Consider the following 17,377-nt stretch of genomic DNA (forward strand, 5'->3'; position numbering starts at 1 on the left):
TTTCTCTTTAGAAGCTGCCCCAATTCTCTCCATCTTTTAAGATCCAGCTCTTCTATGAAATACTCATCAATCCTCCTATAAAAATTAACCTTTGCCCTTGTTACATTCATTAGGACCAGTACTAAGTTACAGTGAGGGAAGTGTATGTCTTAGACACAATATTTTAAGGGGAGCCAAAAAGCTCAGTAATCAAGAAAAATATTTTAATGGAATATTTTAATTAGCACATTATAGCATGCAGTCCAGTCTCTTGTTTTAGATATAAATTTTTAATTGTTTCACATTTATCTCTATTATAGCACTCAAATAGTGCTCTTTATGAATGTTCTCTCCCAACAGTACCATACTTATTTTCATATTCCTCATGTGCCTACTACTTTGTTTTAAGTGTGAAGTTCTCTTAAAAAATATTAAATCGAATCTATTGAAAGATTTTGCAAGAATATACTGTGTTACGGGAAGCAGGATTAAGTTTTCATCATTAAATTTAACTATAGCAGAAGAATAACAGAGGATAATGGATGTTTTGAAAGTACTTATAATTCAGGGGTGCCTGGGTGGCTCAGTCGGTTGGGCGGCCAACTTCGGCTCGGGTCATGATCTCACCGTTCATGGGTTCAAGCCCCTCCTCGGGCTCTGTGCTGATAGCTCAGAGCCTGGAGCCTGCTTTGGATTCTGTGACTCCCTCTCTCTCAGTCCCTCCCCTGCTCATACTCTGTCTCTCAAAAATAAATAAATGTTAAAAATAAAAAAAGTACTTATAATTCAGTTCTATGGGAAAATCACCTGACTTCTCTTTGACTGAAACCCTGCTCAGTCTGGAGAGACGGGGAATTATAATACTACTTTATATTCATATAGCACTTTGCCCTACATAAAGTGCTTTCTTTTAATTCTCACCTTAATTCTGTAAAGTAGGTATTATCATCCTTATTTTTTACAGAAAGACTGAAAAGTTAAGTGACTTGCCCAAGGAGTTATAGGCAGAAAGTGGGAGAACTGGGGTTCTAACCCAGGTTTTCTGTGTCGAAATGTGATGCCTTTCTGCTATTCCAAATGCTAAGTCTTGGGATTGACCAAGGAGAAATAATTCATGCAGCAACTACAACAGTGTGTGTTGTGTTTGTTAAACAATGTCAGTAGCACCCAAAACAGCAGTATTTTACTGAGTGTAGTCTTCTTGATTAAAACTGTTCTGATTTTTATGTGTTTGGTGAAGTAGCTCAACTCTTCTGATACAGGATCAGAAGTTCCAAGGTAATTTTTTTGGTTGGGGGCAGAATCTTACATTAAATGTAAGAACATTAAATGTCAAAGAACAGGGGGGAAATGAGGAAATTATATATCACCTGAGTATTAGTTTCTAACTACCACTTTATCACTAATGTGTGTGTGATATTCTGCAAAGCATGTAAACCATATGTTTGCTTCTTTATGAAAAGAAACATTTGGGAAGGTCTTTCAGCTGAAAAAGTTTATTTCAATGTGAAATACTATTACAGTATTCAAGACTTAGGAATTAAGTTTAACGGGTTGCTTTTTTCATATTTAGGGGGGAAATCTAGGACTAAACTTTAAAACACCATACAGTAATTAAATTTGAGAGCCTATAACTGCTTCAAATATAATTTTCATCAACATAAACAGAACTCCAAGCCAAAATGCCCATTATCAGCCAATCTAGTAGAAGATTTCTTCCGCAAAACTACAGATTCTCCTCTCGGGTTGCTGCCCAGAGATTTAAAAAACTTCAGTCTTCTTTTTGTATGCTGATAGCTGAATTCCAAAAGAAAGCCTCTTTCTTCAAAACAACCAGAATTCAAAGAAATTCAAAGCTATTCATTTCGATGAATTGCAACCTGTCATCAATAACTATTTATTGAATGTCCACAGGGTGCCTAGGCATTTAAGTGGCAAGTGATTTATTTGCATTATTCAAAGGATTTCTAAGGGGAGTCTGAAGATTTGCAGACGTCTTTAAAGATGCAAAGTGGTGTGTGCTTCTCCCATTTAAACTGCCCCTACAAGGAATGAATTGAAAAGTCTGGGTTTCAGAGCTCTAGGGATTTCTAGCACTCAGAGCTGACTTTTGTAAGCGAAGACCCCATTGGGTGCCAGGCGATAGGCGGGCTGGTGGTCAGAACATGGCCCCACTAGGGGCTTCTGGACAAGTTAAGCCTTCCCTGGGCTGAAGCAGGGCTGACTGGCGCAATGGCTGCCCTGACCGGCCCCCCACCCCTCCACTCCCACCCCCACACGAGGCTCACACCCTCTCCCCGTCTCCCGGCCTCGACCGGTTCTCGCGAGATCCGGGCAACTGAGCGCTCGGGGCCTTTTCAAATCGGGATCCGTTACCGCTTTCCCGGCCGCCGCCATTGTAGCGCTCGGAGCCCCTAAGCGCAGGCGGCCGAGGCGGAGGCGGAGGCGGAGGCATCGGCAGCGGGATGGCGGACGCCGNCGGCGAGAACCGCACCCGCCGGAGCCGGAGAAGCAGCCGCCGCAGCACAGCAGCAGCTCCAATGGCGTTAAAATGTATTGTCTTTTCCTCCGGGGATCAGGGCGAGGTGGGGGGCGGGGAGTCGGCCTGGGAGGGGGGCGAAGCCTGCCTGGGCCTCGGTGGGGGATACCCAGCCCCGGGCCGTGGGCGGCTGGAGGAGCAGGTGCACCAGGGCCGCTCCCAGGCCCCCCTTCCCTCCAGCCCCGGGCCGGGTGAACCGGGGTGCGAGCCGGGGGGCCGATGCCCCTCTCCTGTTTCCAGCCGGAGACAGCGGGTCACCCCTTCTTCCTAGACTTCCAGCTGGAGAATCTTTGAGCAAAGCACGGCGGCCGCCACGGTCTGGAGGAAAATGGTCCCCCTTTTAAAGCCCAGTACTGTAGTTAGTGTTCATCACTAGGGAGTAACTAGGGATGACATCATCGGACATTTCCTCTGAACTACCGAGAACGTATTTAAAAGGAATAGTCCCCGATCTCCCGGCCTCATTCAGAGCTTTATAAGTTCAGTGTTTGCTGTTGCTTTCTCAAGTGTGTGTTAATTTCTGAACTGATATATATACCAAAGAGGAAGGTTAATGTGCTGTGAGCCAAAATCCATTGTGTTACCCTTGAATTGGTAAGAGGTTATTCAGAAAGGGAAATGAGCGTGATGCCTTGGTCTCCCACCTCCTCTGCAAATGTTTGTAAGCCTTGCAGGTTATTTTTTTTTTAAGAACTCCTTGTGTGATGGCTTGTTCTTAATTTTGGTAAAATGGTAAAATAAGAATTTTTTTTTAATTTGGAGAAAGTCTGACGCCTTTAAGATTGCCCCTGTCATCAGTGTCTGTAAAGAATTTAGTTGACTCGAATCCATAGTAATTTCCAGTTACAAGGAAATCTTATTCTCCCCATTGTTCTTGTTATATAGGGGGATATGAATCAGGCATTCTCTTGCATATGCCCACCTCTTTAAACTTGAAGTTGGAAGTATGTTAATAGTTTACTGAAAACATCCTTTTCCTCCTTTCAGTTATGCCTCGGAGTAGAAAGCAGTGAACATCTGATCACACTAAAATAGAAAAGAGAAATGTTCTTTTCTTTTGTATAAGAACATTTGAAGCAGTATGGTAAGACCTGGACTAGTTTGTGTAGGAATTGATCGCAGATAAGATAGCTCTCCCAGCTCAGTTATGACACTCTTACTCTCACTTGGGTTTGAATAGGATAGGTTGCATCTTCTAGGCAGAATAGAGGTGCAGGTGTAAGAGATTCGACCTGGGTGGAATTTGTTCCTCCGTGCAGAGTGGTGCCACCTCACTAACAGCATCTGGAAAGTGAGCACTTTCTACCGTGCCTGCCAAGATATGGGCTCTCAGGGATTTGGCCTCAACTTAGAATAAAGAGCATTGGAATGTTAAACTTAAAATATGTGTTTTTTATTTATATCTAAACGTGGGCTTGCCACCTTTTTCCCCTGAACAAAAAGTACAGCCTTGTGTGACAAAGAGAAGCCCTACTATACTTGGTTGTGATTAATATAATAGTGTCTGTACAGATAAAGCTGGCATGTAAACCTCCCAGATCTAAAAATCTCTAATCCCTCTTAAAGTCTCATTGTGGTTTAGCTAGACAAGAGAGGACAGAGGTAGGAAAAGAATCTCTTTTCACTTCAAATTGAGGAAGAGGAAAATATGAAGTGAAGAAATAAATATTAGTAGTAAATACAAATGAAGATTCTTTTCATATTGCTTATAATTCATCTCTCATACCTTCCCCTTTACCGAAGTTGAGTAAAGAAGCAAATTTGCTCTTGAGGGTTTCTTGTATTGTCAATTCCATAAGAACCATATAATGGTCCACCATAGGTCGGTCATTCATACTGAGTAACTAGGGACATTTACCTGCATCAAACTAACAACCTTTTTTTTGACCCTGTGAACCAACTAGAGTAGTTTAACAATCCAACACGTAACCCTTGACTGCCATATGTTTTTAAGGGTAAGAATTCATAGAGGTTATACAAATTAACAAATATTGCCTTTAACGTATGTATTGCTTGGAAGAGAAGAGAGTGCCGCTTAGCAAGATTGAAATGACTACTGAGGTTAATCCATAGTCCTTGAAGATAGAGACCACGATCTTACTCATCTTTGTATCCCCAAGGCCTTATATCTATAAAGGCCTAGTAAATACATGTTTAAGAAATGCAGAAGTGAACTTTTATGATTATGAAACTATACACCTAGGATTTCATAGGTTTAGTCTTTTCTTTTATGCCAAAATGGTATACTAGCTCTCCTTTTCTTAAGTGAACAGGAAGAAAAATAGCAGTATTGTTATAACTCTTCATTATTTTCTGTGTGATTAATATCTTGGCGTATATGGAAATTGAGGGTTACATTAGGGTATAAAATATTAAGCATCGAAGTAAGGTGAAATATTTGAAGTAGAGTAGTATTTTTTTTACCATATTAGGAGTAAGAATGGAAGTGGGCTTAATTTTAGATTTCATACTATAGCATGTTTTTAAAATCACATATTAAAACTATGTATTCTTATTTGATGTTGAATATTGGTTTTTCAGAAATTTATGTTATAACTTGGGTAGGCGTAATTCATCTTAAGAGTAGAGAACATTTTTGTGACTTAAGATAGTCACAGTCTTTATTTCCAGTACCTTCAGGGGGGATGGTTAAGTGAATCGTTAGGGAATTATTACATGGAATTCTGGATATAGTGCCAATATTTGGTATTATGTAGCATCATTTCCCTAAGAGTTTTCACCTGTATCTTAACTGTCCATTCCATTGTGTGTTTATGACATAAAAAGAGTTCAGGAATTAAGTAATTACAGCTTTGTTTCTCTAATCAGACCATACCTCTAGCCATTAAACTGGTCTGCCTTCCACAGATAATTTATGTGCTGTAGATAGCAGTGTAGCAATATCTCTAATATGCCACTAATTGGGGAAAACCTGAAGAAATCGCTCTCTCTGGTCATACTTGGAATAAATATTTTAGAGCGGTTATCCTACATATCATTGCTTTTCAGTGAAATTATCAGATTGTTGTAAGCAAATGCTTACAATATTCATAAAAGAAAAGAAGAACATAGTATCAGAACTCTGTATTTTTCACAGTTGGTTTCATCTAGGAAGCAGATAGGTAGAAGACCTACTTAGCTAGAGACTGTATAGATGTCTGCTTACCTAAACAGAGACAGTTATTTTACAAACATTCACTGAATTCAGCCTACTATGTACATATGTTCTTTGGGAGATTAAAAAGAAGAGTTTGCTTTTGTATCTACTAAGAACCAGAGTAAAGACCTTTGTACCTTTTGGCTGCTTGCTGCCATTTTCAAAAGTGGCACACTGTTCAGACAGGTAGGTACTTGCTGGAGCTGGACAGTTGTGAAGAACTCTTCTAGACTGTGCCATTTCTGATGAGAGAAGATGTTTGATTGTAAACGTGTCCCTGTCAAGGTCTGAAAAGGTGGCAAAGCAAGTTTGGCCCTAATGTCTCTTCCTTGATTTTAACAGTTTTTCTGGCAGATAGCAGCACCATCTGTGCTCAGATGAGCATGGGTTTTTAATTGACTGTTCATTCATTCAAAAATTAATATTTATTGAGCAACATGTTATGTGCAGTCACCATGCTAAGTGCTGCTCATACCAGTGCAGATGGTTTGTTCTTACAGAGTATTCCATACGGTATTTATGGTTGTGTTGTTACCTGCTCAGAAAGGTAGTGTCTAAAAAGGTCAATATCTCATGGAAAAGATGACTACAGTAAGTGTATGTGGAACACTACTGTTTAGAGGCCCACAGTTGGTTGGCTTAGAAGATAAGTGAGTGCCTGGATTATGAAACCTGAGTGGTTGTTGGAAAAACTCAGGAAGCTTTAAAAATTTTGGATTTCCCAGAGATTTTTATTAGTATATGATTACATAAAAGTATTAATTAGTTTCAGAGTCACTAGAATAATTAGTGATTTAAAACCTATTGTTATTTCTTCTGTAAAAAAAGATTCCTTTTGAAAGGTAAATCGTATTTTTAAAATACATACCCAGATTTTCATCTATAGAATTTACTTTAAGTATATACATAGGTGTTATGGATGGTTGGTGGGTAGCATCATATAGTTGCATTGTGATTGCAGTCTTATAAATTAAATATTTTTCCAGTTAGGGTCTCATTAAAAAGTAGATTTATAAAATGTTGATACATGTTGCCTTTGAGTACTGCTGCTTACCTCCACTCCATCCCACCTTGTAGGTAATAACTACTAGTAAAAATTGTATGATTCTATGAAATACCCTATTTTAATTTATAGGTTAATGCATCGAAAATGTTGAGTATGAAAATACTAGGATACTTTACCAATTAATTATGTTGATCAAAATTGGGAATAGAAATAATTATGACAGTCAAATGGGTGTGTAAAAAGCTATGTATTTTCGTTATGTTTTTAAGCAAACTTGATGAGAAGTTTGGTAATATGCCCAAATCCTTGCTTTGACACGGCATTGGTCATTTCAGAGCAGACAAGCTGACACTTCAGCTGCTTTGCTGAGGTCTAACTTGGTGGAGAGTTTTGGGAAGTGAAGTGATAAATATGCAATATTTATGTAATGTAGGGTTCCATTATTAGAAACGTGACTGAGATTTTCTTCTTGTTTTGTTTTTAATTCGTAGGGAAAATGATGAATCAGTCAAAGAGGATAAATCTGAATTAAAAGAAAAATCTTCAGGAAATAAGAAGGCCAATAGATTTCATCCTTATTCAAAAGATAAGAATTTGGGCACTGGAGAAAAGAAGGGTCCAAATCGAAACAGAGTTTTCATTAGCAACATCCCATATGACATGAAATGGCAAGCTATTAAAGATCTGATGAGAGAAAAAGGTAACTATCCTCGATAAACCCTCGATAAACTGTTGGCTAATCTTCATATAGAAGGGGGAAGACCTAAGCAAACTTTTTTATTCCTCTGAGCCACACAGACTCAAAAAATTGATTTTTGTTTATTTCTTGACACATGAATTAATCTTTTCCTCTTCTCTCACGTGACACAATTTCATTACAAAGTCATATGGATAAATGAAGTTTCCCCCCCCCCTGCCATTTTAGTGGTATAGTAGTGAGCCAGCATATGCATGCCACCAAGAATTTTGTTAAAGTGATTGCTTTGTCTAGTTGAAGTTTTTATAGATTTTTAAAGGACTATTGCATTAGTTAAGCAATACATTTAGCGTGTTAAAGTATGACTAATAAGGTCTGATTATTTTTTTCCAAAAGCTGTTTTGTTATTATCTTGGTGGAGTCTGGAATCTGGCTGTGGAGTTCATTTTGTTTGCATTGTCATGAATGCCATGATGCTGTCTCTGCAGTTCTATATTAAAATTGCGTTACTGCTGTTGCAGTTTTGTTTTTAGAATAACCTGAAAACCTTCATTTTATATATATGGTTGGTTTTGGGGAAAAATAATTTTAATATTTGATCTTGTAAAAGTTAGCTTTGTTATCTCTTGAAAAATTGAGTTTCAACCAGTCCTGCAAACTATGTACTTGGCTTTGAGGCTGATCTCTTCTAATAAATAAAAAAACCCTTGCATTGGTGTATCTGTTGTAAGGTGACAACTATTTGATTGGTTTTATTCATTGACTTTATTTAGAAAGTGTGTGGCTTGCTGTGAAGCATGACTTGTAAATTTAGTTTACTGATGGCAAACATGATTGAAGACATTCAGGTAGAAAGTCACCTTAAAACAGCTGTTGTGTGTAGGCGACCAAAGTTATTTGCAAAGTGTTAATGTTGATGTTTTTAATATGATAGGCTAAGGGACCATTTGTATGTATATGTGCATTTGTTCACCAACTATATCATGCTGGCCAAAATATGATCTGTAGTATGAATTAGGTTAATATGGTTGTTAGCTTTTTTAGAGAATGTGGATGATGTACATTTCAGAAAATTAGTTAAATTTACATAGCCATTGATAGGAGGTATGTTGGTCTGGTTTTGATTGTTGGTGAATAATAGGTGCTTTTCTGTAGAGTTGTGCACAGGTGTGCAGTAAAGCAAGATATTGGTGTTTAAATGTATTGTTTCTTGGTATCTTCCTTTTGTATGTCTTATGTAGTTGGTGAGGTTACATACGTGGAGCTCTTTAAGGATGCGGAAGGAAAATCAAGGGTAAGTGCTGTGGGCAATAATCTGCTTGAGGTTTAAAAGTTCCTCAGCAGTTTACTTTTTGTATAATATTTGTACCAGTTTTTGGAAACTTAAGTTTCATTTTGTTTTACTTTATTATGCAAGATTTGAGGCTTTATACTAGCAAGTCTGACACTTATCCAAACCAAACAAGTTGCCTGGAAGGGATGGGTTTGTAAATGTTCATAAAGGGCATTCACTTTTCTAATGCTTTAAGGTAATGCTTCTTCTTAGCCAACAGATTTTAACATAGGATTTTCTTTTGTTGTGTTTTGATGTCTTCAAGGATATTTTAAAAGTTACTGCATTGATAATATTCCCTAAGAGTTTTCTGAGAAGCCCATAGCTTAAAGGTGTTAATTCAGAATGTATGTTTGCAACTTCTATTGAAGAACTTAATTTGGTAGCCTGCAAGACTACATAAGAGGCAGTGCTCTGACCAATTGGTATGAATGACACTGATGATTAAATTGACTTAGAAGGAATTGGTTGATCATAGGTTTTGACTTTTAGCAACAAGAAAGCAATATACTGAAGAATCCAATGGAAAGCTTTCAACAGTGTTCACTTATACTGCAAAAACCAGTTGGGTGCATGAGAAAAACCTTGTCATCACATTCAAATGGCACTTTGAACAGTAATAATGACAAATAATTATTTTAAAAATGATTCTGTAGGTGTATTTCTTTAGCATAGGTGATTATTTTATATACTTAAACTGGATGCTGTTAAATTGTGTGCAGCCAGTTTTCTCTAACAGTAGTTAATTAAACATGAGATTATTTCCTTTTGACCCTAATAAAATTGAAAGATATACATTAAAACAATTTGTACATAATTCATCTTTTGAAAATATTCATAACAGTGTAAGAATTGTTACATTGAAACCTTCACTTATTTCCTTGAGTTACTTTTGATTGAATTTGTGCAAATCCCTTACTCAGTCTTAAAGAAGAGTCCTCTAAAAGTAAAGATGTGCTCCAACCTTGTTAAATGCTAGATTCTACTGCCTTAAATAGATAGAAGATTTGTGGTCACTTGCTATTATGTTCTGGAAGTGTAAAAGATAAAAAGGGATTGTATTATACAGAGTTTACCATTAACTTCATCTACTGATCTAAAACTTTTTTTCTTTTGCATATATTGACAAATCTACCTGGATATAGGGTTGTGGGTAAGAATTTTTTTTTAAGTATCTTCAGTCAAATTTAAACTTCTGATTGAGAAAAAGAAAATTTAGTATATAAACATTTTTTATAACTTTTTCCCCATTAAGTGTCGTTGAATTCAAAGATGAAGAATTTGTAAAGAAAGCACTAGAAACTATGAACAAATATGATCTTAGTGGAAGACCCCTGAATATTAAAGAGGTAAGATTTCTTATATTTGGAATAATTTAAACTTTTGAACGTAAAGACATGTTTTCTTTGGGTTTTCATCTTTGCAGATGTATTTCTCTGACTATAACTTTTTATTTTTGAAGCCTAGATGCTTGTTAAAGCGTTATATAATTCATGATAGTTTTGCTTGTGCATGGTTTCCTATTTGCTTTAAAGCAGAGTTCCTATATATTTGATTTGTTCCAAGTTGTTAAAAGCAGAGGTATATGATTTTTAAAAAATTCAGATTTTTAACGTTGGCAAAGTTTATTATGTCAACTTTATTTGGGGTAGACATTTTCAGTTTTTAAATTGTGTTGTTTAATTTGAGAAATAGATATTCTTGTAGTTGATAGTAAAGGTTTCTTAGTAATGCAAATACCTTATGGATTTGAATAAAATTGATACTCACTTTTAATTAAAATCACCCTGAAACTATGTCAGATTAAAATATAAGAAAACTTATGAATCTATTAGTGAAATTTGTAACTGGAACTTGGAAAACCTGAAAGTGGAGATGTTCCCTTTGTATGGCATGGTAGTAGTATAAATACATTGACAAAAGAATAATCAGAAGATATTTAAAAGAACTAGTGAAATTGACCTTGGTAATGATTAGCTTGAATAGCAGTCATTTTCATGTCTTCCTTTTAGTTCATCTTGTTCAGCTAATCTGAGTAGATTGATCACAGACCAGTTATGTATATATTCTTGCTAAAGTCTGTGTTGCAAATGATTGAGGATGTACTTTAGGACTCTGAAGGGTCTCTGCCAGCAAGGTTGCAAGTCTTTGGTAGTAGAGCATTACTGTCAGTCAAAGTTTAATTTGGTATAGTAATGATTTGAGTCCCAACTCACTTTCTAGCTCTGTGACTAGGCAGGTTGCTTATTCTCTAAACCTTAGTAATTGTAATAGTACTACTGATAGTACTTACCTAATAGGGTTTTTATGAGGATTAATTGAGATAACATGGTAGAGAATTCAAGCTCCCACATCAGATAATCTGGGTGACACAGGGCAGATTTCTTACCTTTAATTACTTAGCAAACTACCTAACTTTAATTACTCAACAAATTACTTAACTTTAATTATGCTCTGTTTTTTTGTTTATTTATCACTAAAGTGAGAATAATATTAGAAGCTATCTGATAGTTTTTTAAGATCTCAGTTAATATATGTAAAATACTTAATAAATGTTAACTACTAACTATAATTGTGATGTTATTATATAAAGCACTTACACAGTGCTCAAAATATTATATAACTACATACTAAACAGTAGCTGTAATAATAGTTGCTTGTTGTTATTCCAGTCAAAGAGGGAATGTTCCTGGTTGTTGGTCTCTTGATTCTGAGTATGAGGTTATATATAATAGCTTAAAATTAAAGGCCATGCTACCAACAAATACAAGTATTCCACATCCCTTTTTTGGAGTCAGCTTCTGAATTCCTCTAATTCTATTTGAGCCTGGGGGGTTTGTCTGTCTGTCTGCCCCTCCTTCCTTCCTTCCTGCCTTCCTTCCTGCTTCCCTTCTCCTTTCCCTTCTCCCTCCCTCGCTCTTTGCCTCCTTCCTCCTTTCCACCCTTCCTTCCTTTCTTTCTTTTGCTTTTCACTGGGAACTAGGGAAAGTTTAAACTGTTGTAGTGTGTGCCAGCCATTTATGTGGTGCTTTTTACGCTAAAGACCAAGCCCGTGTTGTTTATGTTCTTTGTAAGTTTTAGCACTTGTGTATCCTCAGTAATATTTTAGAAACCCTAGAATAGAGTTATGTGATCCAAACTGATGTAGGATACTTCCATTTTTAACTTTTTTGGGAGGGGAGAAATAACCGAGTTTGGCCTAGCTAAATGATGAAGTATTCTTTATTCAGTTAACTTTATGGATTAATATTACTAAAGGTCCTTTTCCTGGGAGTGTCTGATTTACAAATGGGTAGCTGGCCTCAGTGCTAAACCTACTGGTAAGAGTCTTAAGAAAAAATATATTTCCAATATTCCTTACCAGATAACAGAATTGCATTTTTTCATTATATTAAATGGGATTAGGAGCAGTTGTAAACTTCTAGGTCCTCTAATAGCAATAGCAGGTAGTGACTGGCAGACTGTCATCCAAGAGGAAAAGAAGAATAAAAACCATGTTATATAGTGGCTACTTTGTTTTAGATAAATTGTATGTTATATATGTTTTATACATTTTTATGTATTTGTGTGTATATATTTATATATGTTAAAATATAAAAAGACAAATCAAAATATAGCGATATGATTAATATTAAGATGTTAAGGACAAACAACCTATCTCAGTAGTTTATGAAACACCTTTCCTACCCCTCCTTCTCTCCCCGTAGCTAACTACTATCATAAATTTTGCATTTGTGCCAAGGTTTTGAAGCTTTAGTTAGACCTGAAACATTTATTATTTACTAGGTTAAAAATTTTGCAGCATTTTTAAAAACACTTATTTCTTTATTTCTGTATTTCCCTTAATTTCTTCATGGTGAAGAAATACTTTGGAAGCTGGTATACGTTTATTCTTGTATTTACTTTTTCACCTTCTATTCTCCCAGCCTTCCTAGAGAATTTATTAAGGTCTCTTTTTATTAATATTCCCAGACCGAGAGCAGGAGTATAGAGTTGATGGTTACATTTATCATTGTCATGTGGTATCACAGATGATAGTCTATCAGTGTGTTTATGTGTTTTTTGTTTGTTTATTTTTTTGCATTCCACCTAGTGAGATGAATGAGAAGTACAATTAAACTTGCTGTTTTGGTTTTGTTTAAAGGTAGAATATTTCTCTTATACAGTTAATAAACTTAATAAAAAGCAACTTTTATTATCGTTGTTCACTTGGACACTTAGCCTTTCTTTATCCCCCCACCTTCATCTCGGATCATAATCCATTGTCAGATCATCATCATTGTTGAGGAAGGAAAAAGGTCGGAAAATGAGTAATTGTATTTTGTTTAGGAATGAAACTTATACATTATAGTAGTTCCTCTTTACCCCAATATTCCTGGGTTTTATAACAGTCTGTTCCACTGTTAAAAAGCTTTGAATTAGTCTGATTTGGCATTGCCTTGGGCATCCAGTGGTGAGAATTCACCATTACTGCATTTTAGCAAGAAAAGAGTCACAGTAAGTACAGTATTTTGTTCCTCTTTGAGTTATATATTTTTATGCGTATGTGTCATGTATTTGTACCCTAGTATAAGGGCAAAATTAAACTAATTTCAAGTTCTTAAGTGACTTTAGTGATTGGAAAACAGGTATTTAATTGACACCTCTGGAGACTGAAATCTTTTGTCTGTCCACAGGTTTTTATGGGACTGAATACTCTGGATAAGAAAAAAAGCTCACTCTTCAAGAGGGCCAATAATTTGAGCCAGTTGGGATAGCTACTGTAGAATTTGAAGTTGTTATTTTAATGATACAGATTTACCGATGTATCTAGTGGTATTTAACATTCAATGTGTGTTATAGGACCCTGATGGAGAAAATGCTCGTAGGGCATTGCAACGAACAGGAGGATCATTTCCAGGAGGACATGTACCCGATATGGGATCGGGGTTGATGAATTTACCACCTTCCATTCTCAATAATCCAAACATTCCTCCTGAGGTTATCAGTAATTTGCAGGCTGGTAGACTTGGTTCCACAATTTTTGTTGCTAATGTAAGTTTAAGCTTTAGTCTAAAATTTTGTCATTCAGATATTTAGTTCTAATCATGAGATTATTAAATTAGATGAATGGGTTGTAGGTTTAGAGAACATTTTGCTTATTTTTAACAAAAGTAAGCAAAATAGCAATTATTGGAAACTCAAACCCGGTTTAAAAAAATATATATATATAAAAATATAAGGTTAAAGTGTAAATATGAGTAGTATTCTTAAAAAGGGAACTGTGGAATGTACAAATATCTTTGCAGTTCTTGAAAATGTTTACTTTCATTGTATGGGATTTTTGTTCATAGTGGTAAATGGATTTCTTTCTTTAGCTTTGATATTTGATTTTTGTGAATGTGCACATTGTAGTTGGTTTGTCATTTGTTCTAAGGTTTTGAAAGTCAGTGATAGCAACAGTACTTTCCAAAATACGACTTTCTCTCAGTAAAAATAGATCAGCAAGTTTCAAATGTACAAAATAGGATTGAGCGGATAAGAGGCTGTTTTGGAAATTAAAAAAAAATAAGGATAAGTAAGAACATTGGATGTAGGTTAATTAATTTTAAACAACCTAAGATGTTTTTATTTGAATACTATTGATGTACCATCTAACAAGAAGTATAGTTCTTTATAGTTTTGAGTTGAGAAAAGATTTGTTTGTATTATTTATAAATGGGGAGAGGGGTTTATTAGGTATGTAACTTTATATAATTTTATGTTAAGCTTGACTTCAAAGTTGGTTGGAAGAAGCTAAAGGAGGTGTTCAGCATAGCTGGAACTGTAAAGCGGGCAGATATTAAAGAAGACAAAGATGGCAAGAGCAGAGGAATGGGCACAGTCACTTTTGAACAAGCAATTGAAGCAGTTCAAGCAATTTGTATCCTGATTTACACTTTAGCGATATTTAATATGGGTGAAGAAGCTGGATAATACCATTTTGTGGGGGTCGTGGAATTTAAAGTTGCCTGGCTTAGAAATGTGTATTAGGCTTTAGTCTCCAGCACATAAAACCTTTATTATGTCCAAGGACTAAAGTCACTCTTAAAACTTGAATTAGCCGTATTACGTAAGCCTGGTCTGAACTCTTTTCTGCTTTCTCTTCCTGCCACAACTAACTCTATGTATATCTGCTGTTAACAGTTAATGTAATCCATTGTACATTAATGCAGTTGCTTTAAATGAAGCCTTGTTATTTTTCCCCCCAGTGGTTGCCTTAAACGATTATATTTTATTTATAAAGTAAAACTATAAGGCAAAGAATTCAAGATTTTTCTTTGAGTATATGGAAGAGATTAAAACAAGTAAAATAGTAAAGATGTTGATTAAAGTAATAGAGGTAGTCTGACTCTAGGATTATTAAAATGTGTGTTCAAGTATAATCTTAATAGTCCTTTCAACTGGTTTTCCTTGACCGAACCAACAGCTATGTTCAATGGGCAGTTTTTGTTTGATAGACCTATGCATGTGAAAATGGTGAGTTCCTGCATATCACTTCAACCGTCCCACCTCTTCAAATCTTATATCTGCTCTCCTCTACATTACAGATCTGTTTGATTATGAATTAACCACACAATAAACTTTTTTTGCAATTAGGATGACAAGTCTGTCCCTCATGAAGACTACCGTTCACATGACAGTAAAACACCACAGTTACCGCGTAAGTGAAAGCTATTATTAGAAACAGTGCAGACTATATATTTTTTTCTGTTTTATTGTGTGCTAAGCAAAACTCTTTATTTTTGTACCTATATCCCAGGTTGCCCACAGTTTAGGGTTAGCTTGGTGTTATGGAGATAGTTTGTCATGATTGCCGAGGAAGACTGAGAAGATAAATATGTACCATGTTTTTTCTTTTTGGTAGATTTTCCTGATTATAAAAGCAATACATACTAAAAAAAAAATTGGTAAATTGATATAGCGAAGGGAAAAAGAAGTCCTTTTAATTTTACCACATATAACCTCCATTGTAACATTTTTGTGTATTTTTTCTGGTCTTTATTTATATGTATATATTTTTTTTACATAGTTGAGTACTACTATATAAGTAATTTTGTAATTTTGTATTTGTTTGTTTAACATTAATCAGCAGTATTCCATGTTGGAAAATTCTTTCCAAATATTTTTATTGGGTGTATAATAGCCCATTGTATGGATACTTCATAACTATTTTACTGTAATGTTAGGTATACTTAATTTGTTTTAATTTTTTTTTAATTGCCAGCAGGATAATTCATGTCTTATACAAATATTTGGTATGTTTTTGGTTCTTTCTTTTCAAGTATATTTACAAGTTTTCAGGTGTGCATATTGATCAGTATTATCGAATTGTTTTCCAAATGATTATAAAACAGTGTAATGTATTTAATATCTTTGTCTCAATGTTCCATCTGCAAAATGAAGATGAGGATATTGCCTGTATCATGGAGTTGACATGAGTGTTGCAGGAGTTAATATATGTAAAGCACTTATAACGGTTCTGGAATAATGTAAGCACTCAAAAATACTAGCTGTTCCTACTATTTTACTCTACCTCCTCTGATTTTTACTAAGCTTTTTTAATCATAAAATATTTTATATATACAGACAAAAATATAATTACTCCTGTAGCGATCACAGCCCATATTTGTTATAATGATTTTTCTTTAAAATAAAATTTTACAGATAAGGTTGAAACTCCCCCTCTCCTGACCACCAGATACCATACCAAGAGGAAACAACTTATGAATATAGTGTTTATTGTTTAGGTTTAGTCATTTGGCTACACAGTTATACAAGCATAAACATTATATGAAATGGTTTTGCTGGATTTAAAATTTGGGGTGAGTGACATCATATTGTATATATTATTCTGCAACTTGCTGTTTTTGGTTTAATATTGTTTTTATATTGTTTTAAATATCAATATTTCTATTGATAGATGTAGCTCTAATTCTTTCATTAAAAAAATCTTTTTTTTGAGTGAGAGTGGAGGAGGGGCAGAGAAAGAGGGACAGAATCTTAAGCAGTCTCTAGGCTCAGCACTGAGCCCCCCACGCAGGGGTCTCAGGCTCACGACCTTGAGATTGTGACATGAGCTGAAATCAAGAGTTGGATGCTTAACCACCTTGAGCCCTCCAGGCACCCCAGTAATTTCTGTTTTTCTAAGATTTTTACCATTTTTGTTCATTTTCAGATTTATTGGCATAAACTAGTCTCTTAAGTTTCTGTTACATCTATAGTTTTTTCTTCTGATAAATTCTGAAGGTTTGTAATTTCTCTTTTTCTTGGTCAGTTTTGCTTCGAGATTTTCAGTTTTATTTGTGCTTTCAATTTCATTCTTTATATCTTAATTTATGCTCCTTAATACTTTCTTCTCTCTATTTTTAGGGGTTTGGTCTCTTATTTTTGTCCAAATTCCTTAAGTTGAAGGTTTACTTCACTAATTTTACATCCTCTCTTTCCTAATAAAAGTAGTTATAACTGTACATTTAATTGTTGTACACAGGTTTTGCTATGGAGTATTTTTATTGTGATTTAGTTTTTATTAAATTATTACTATAACTTCTTAAGCCATGCGTTTTTGAATTTCTAAACATATGGGGCATTTTCTTATTGTTAAATTATTGTGGCCAGAGAAGATATGATTGTGATTTTTTTAATAA

The 17,377-nt window shown here is 35.2% G+C and overlaps 1 protein-coding gene across 1 annotated transcript in view; it reads left to right on the top strand.

Annotated features, from left to right (window-relative positions):
* MYEF2 (myelin expression factor 2) overlaps nt 1–17,377 on the top strand; it is a 51,459-nt gene that overhangs the window by 19,101 nt on the left and 14,981 nt on the right. Inside the window, exons 3-11 of the mRNA XM_077764366.1 lie at nt 2,308–2,532; nt 7,173–7,381; nt 8,620–8,672; nt 9,857–9,864; nt 9,967–10,060; nt 13,554–13,745; nt 14,460–14,613; nt 15,160–15,209; nt 15,330–15,393. Of these exons, the coding sequence (XP_077620492.1) occupies nt 2,308–2,532; nt 7,173–7,381; nt 8,620–8,672; nt 9,857–9,864; nt 9,967–10,060; nt 13,554–13,745; nt 14,460–14,613; nt 15,160–15,209; nt 15,330–15,393 (1,049 nt within the window). The remainder of the gene's footprint in view (nt 1–2,307; nt 2,533–7,172; nt 7,382–8,619; nt 8,673–9,856; nt 9,865–9,966; nt 10,061–13,553; nt 13,746–14,459; nt 14,614–15,159; nt 15,210–15,329; nt 15,394–17,377) is intronic.

Source organism: Crocuta crocuta, unplaced genomic scaffold, assembly GCF_008692635.1.
Source record: "Crocuta crocuta isolate KB4526 unplaced genomic scaffold, BGI_CrCroc_1.0 scaffold102, whole genome shotgun sequence".
NCBI lineage: Eukaryota > Metazoa > Chordata > Mammalia > Carnivora > Hyaenidae > Crocuta > Crocuta crocuta.